This window comes from Stegastes partitus, unplaced genomic scaffold (genome assembly GCF_000690725.1).
Source record: "Stegastes partitus isolate 25-593 unplaced genomic scaffold, Stegastes_partitus-1.0.2 Scaffold1996, whole genome shotgun sequence".
NCBI lineage: Eukaryota > Metazoa > Chordata > Actinopteri > Pomacentridae > Stegastes > Stegastes partitus.
Genome location: NW_007579727.1, coordinates 37501 through 40904, shown reverse-complemented (window position 1 = coordinate 40904; position 3404 = coordinate 37501). Strand labels below are relative to the sequence as shown.

At 49.5% G+C, this 3404-nt stretch overlaps 1 protein-coding gene across 1 annotated transcript in view; it reads left to right on the top strand.

Moving 5' to 3' along the window:
* ninl (ninein-like) overlaps positions 1–3404 on the top strand; it is a 38847-nt gene that overhangs the window by 19887 nt on the left and 15556 nt on the right. Inside the window, exons 12-13 of the mRNA XM_008303392.1 lie at positions 214–300; positions 856–982. Of these exons, the coding sequence (XP_008301614.1) occupies positions 214–300; positions 856–982 (214 nt within the window). The remainder of the gene's footprint in view (positions 1–213; positions 301–855; positions 983–3404) is intronic.

Sequence of the window (3404 nt, the reverse complement as noted above, 5' to 3'; positions counted from 1 at the left end):
GTGTGTGTGTGTGTGTGTGTGTGTGTGTGTGTGTCATGTGATCTGTCGGCTCGTTCCTCCTCCTCGGAGCTCATCAATGATTCACGGCCTTCCTCTCTGACTTCTTGGTCTTTCCTGTTCTGCTGTCGACCAGCGTCCACTTCAGACCAGCTGCAGCTTCTGTCCATCCATCCATCCATCCATTGATTAACAGCAGTTTTGTTTGATTGACAGTTTGGCAGCTTGGACCCGGCCGGCACCGGTCAGAGCCATGAGGAGCGGTTCTCCGAGATCGTCAAAGAGTACGAGCTGCAGTGCAGGGTGAGCGATGAGCTGTTCATCACACCATCATCTGTGATTCACCAGAACCTCCAGACATTCAGAACTCCATTCAGAATCTGTCTGATTGGATCAGAACCAGTGAGCACTGACAGCTGTCTGTACGTCCGTGATCTTCTTCAGACAGCAGCTGCTCTCTCACAGTTCATCTGGTTTGTTTAGTAAAGCTTATAGAAGCAGGGCAGCAGACACGAGGCTCCAGTCAGTGAGCCACGGCGCTGTACCAGGAGGTTCTGTTGGTTTCATGTCTGCTGAGTGGCACCAACAGCTGCCATCCTCAGGTGTGTGTAGGTGGAGCAGGTTGTAATATCTGTCTGTGTTTGTGCACCTGAATGCCTCATGCTGCTCGGACACAAGATCAAGGTGAGCGCAGCTGAAACTCAGGTGTCCTCAGCTGATACCTGCAGCTGTGGTCACCTGACTGTGTGTCGCTGATGTCGCTGTTCAACATCAGCAGCTGGTCCTCAGAGACCTGCAGTGTGTCTGCACGTAGGATTGTGTGTTTGTCGTTACAGTGTGTGTCTGTGCTGCGTTCAGGAGCTGCAGGACAGAAACGATGAGCTGAGCTCAGAGCTGGAGCTGCTGAAGAGTCAGAGGAAGAACCGAAGGTCTGCAGGAGACGACGACACAACGCTGAGCTGGAGACAGCAGCACTCTGACTCTGGTAACACAACAGCTACACAACTTGAGTCAAGACAGTGTTAGTTAGTGTGCAGTGATGTGTTTCTGACAATAGGGGGCACCACCTCTCTTGGTTTCCGTCCACTGGGAGCTGAGAGCTGATTGGCTGCTCTGACTGAATGAGCTCTCATGTGATCAGCCAGAGTCAGTCTGGTGTGCAGGGGCCTCATTTATCATCAGTGTGTACCAACATTCCTACGCAAAGTGTGGAATTTATCAACTTGTACTTATACTTAGGACTGTGTGTAAATATACNACGCTAACCCTGACGCTGCAAGAGGCTTCATACGCATCCCATAAACCCTGACGCTAACCCTGACGCTGCAGGAGGCTTCATACGCATCCCATAAACCCTGACGCTAACCCTGACGCTAACCCTAACACTGCAGGATGCTTCATACGCATCCCATAAACCCTGATGGTAACGCTAACCCTAAGAGTCGTACCCGTTCCTGCCCTGAAACTAAAAGCTTCTTTAAAGAACAGCTGAGTTCTCTGAGCTCTGAGCAGCTCCTGTCTCGTCTTCCTTCACTGAGGTTCATGTTTCACTAAAGTCCTACAGCTCTGAGGAACCAGAACCACATGAAGGAGGAGACAGAACTCAGACGTCCTCTGTCAGCAGGACTCGGAACCATGAGACCAGAAAGATAAACATGAAGTGAAGGTTAGAGAACCACCAGTGGAGGCTCCAGGAGCTGTAGATGTTCCGTCCTGGTCTCGTTTCTGTAGACACACTGCCTGCAGTTTAGCTGAAGACTGAATGTTGTCACGTTGCTGCTGCTCACAGCTCAGGCAGGCTTTCACCGAACAGCTCAGAATTTATTTTTTTGCAGAATCTGTTTGGACCAGTCAGTTTGTTTTCAGCAGATTTCTTTGTTAAACGTGGAACGAAGTGATGCAGATTTCTGGACGTTGCTTCGAAGACAACAGGTCTTTACATCCATCAGCAGTCTGAGGTTCACATTTTCCTCTGAATTCTGAAATGCTTTTGCTTGGCTTTTTAGCTTTTGCTTCTTTTTCATTGTGGAAAAAGTCTGTTTGCTGTCAGTGATGTTTCACGGAGCAGCTCGGTGTCGTCCGTCCGGTCCGTGGACCTGCTGCTGCTCAGAGGCTGGCTGAGGCTCTCGCTGGACGCTTCTCACAACATGAAGCAGATTTCTGACCTTCGATCCTCTTTGTTCTCTGTTTCTGGTCTTTTCTTGGATGCACCATAATTTAGAGTTTTACACGACAAGCCTCCTTCTGTGCGAGCAGCCAAACCTCCGTCATCAGCCGGCTGTGGTTTTCTCTGAGGCTTTTCCCAAACCAGAGCTGCTCCTCCTCATTCCTCCTCAGAACCTCTGCTTCATGTTGCTGCCACATTCCTGCTTCACACGATACGGACCGACCTGATGTGTTCTGCTGAGTCTCCGGTCCTTAATTAAATCCCGACAGACTGATTATGGTGATTACTGTCAGGTCTCCAGGTCGCCCTGCAGCGCCCCCTGCTGTGTGGACAGATTCATTTCCTGCTTTAGACACACTGAGTCCTTCTCAAGATGTTTTCACTGAGTATTCTATCGACGTTATGGACACATTTCCAGTCATTTTAAGCAGATTTTAGTCATTTTAGGCATAATCTGAGTAATATTTTCCATCATATTAGAAAAGCTTTGAGTAACTGTAGACACACGTTGGATAGATGCTGAGTCATTTTGAACAGACGGTGATGCAGAGGACGCTCTCATCCTATCCGAGCAAAAACATTAAGTGTGAATTATTAAAACTGTTGTCAGTGTCCTGTATTTCCACAAAGACCAATGAATGAGAATTTAAGGCACTAATTGTAGTAATACGGTCATTTTCTTCAGTCCAGAGCCAGAAGTGATCTCGTGTTCAACAGATCATAGAATCAGCGTGTGCTGCAGGTGTTTCTCACCTGTTGCTATCATCAGGATAGACGTGAGCTGAAGAGAATCAATGCAGGTGTGTGTTCTGCCTGCAGACGCTGGACTTTCCTCTGGAGGAGCGTCTCAGTCTGACCGATCTGACTCTGGCTCTGGACAACGAGCTGCTGGTCAGCGGCAACGGCATCCACCAGGCGGCGCTCATCTCCTACAAGAACGAGGTCCAGCACCTGCAGTAGGTGTCACAGGAAACTCATAAATGTTTGTTCAATTATTTTGGAAATTTTGGGGTAATTTGGCGTCATTTTTGACGCTTTTCTTCATCTGACTGTGTGTTCAGGGAGGCGGCTGATCAGGCCTGCAGGGAGCGAGACAAGGTGAAGGCCGACCTGGAGCTGGCCGACCAGAGGAACCTGCAGCTGGTCAGAGAGGTGGACGACCGGCACGCCAGCATGGAGGCCCTCAACCAGACCAGGATCAGGTAGGACTGTGACCAGGACCAGGTAGGACTGTGACCAG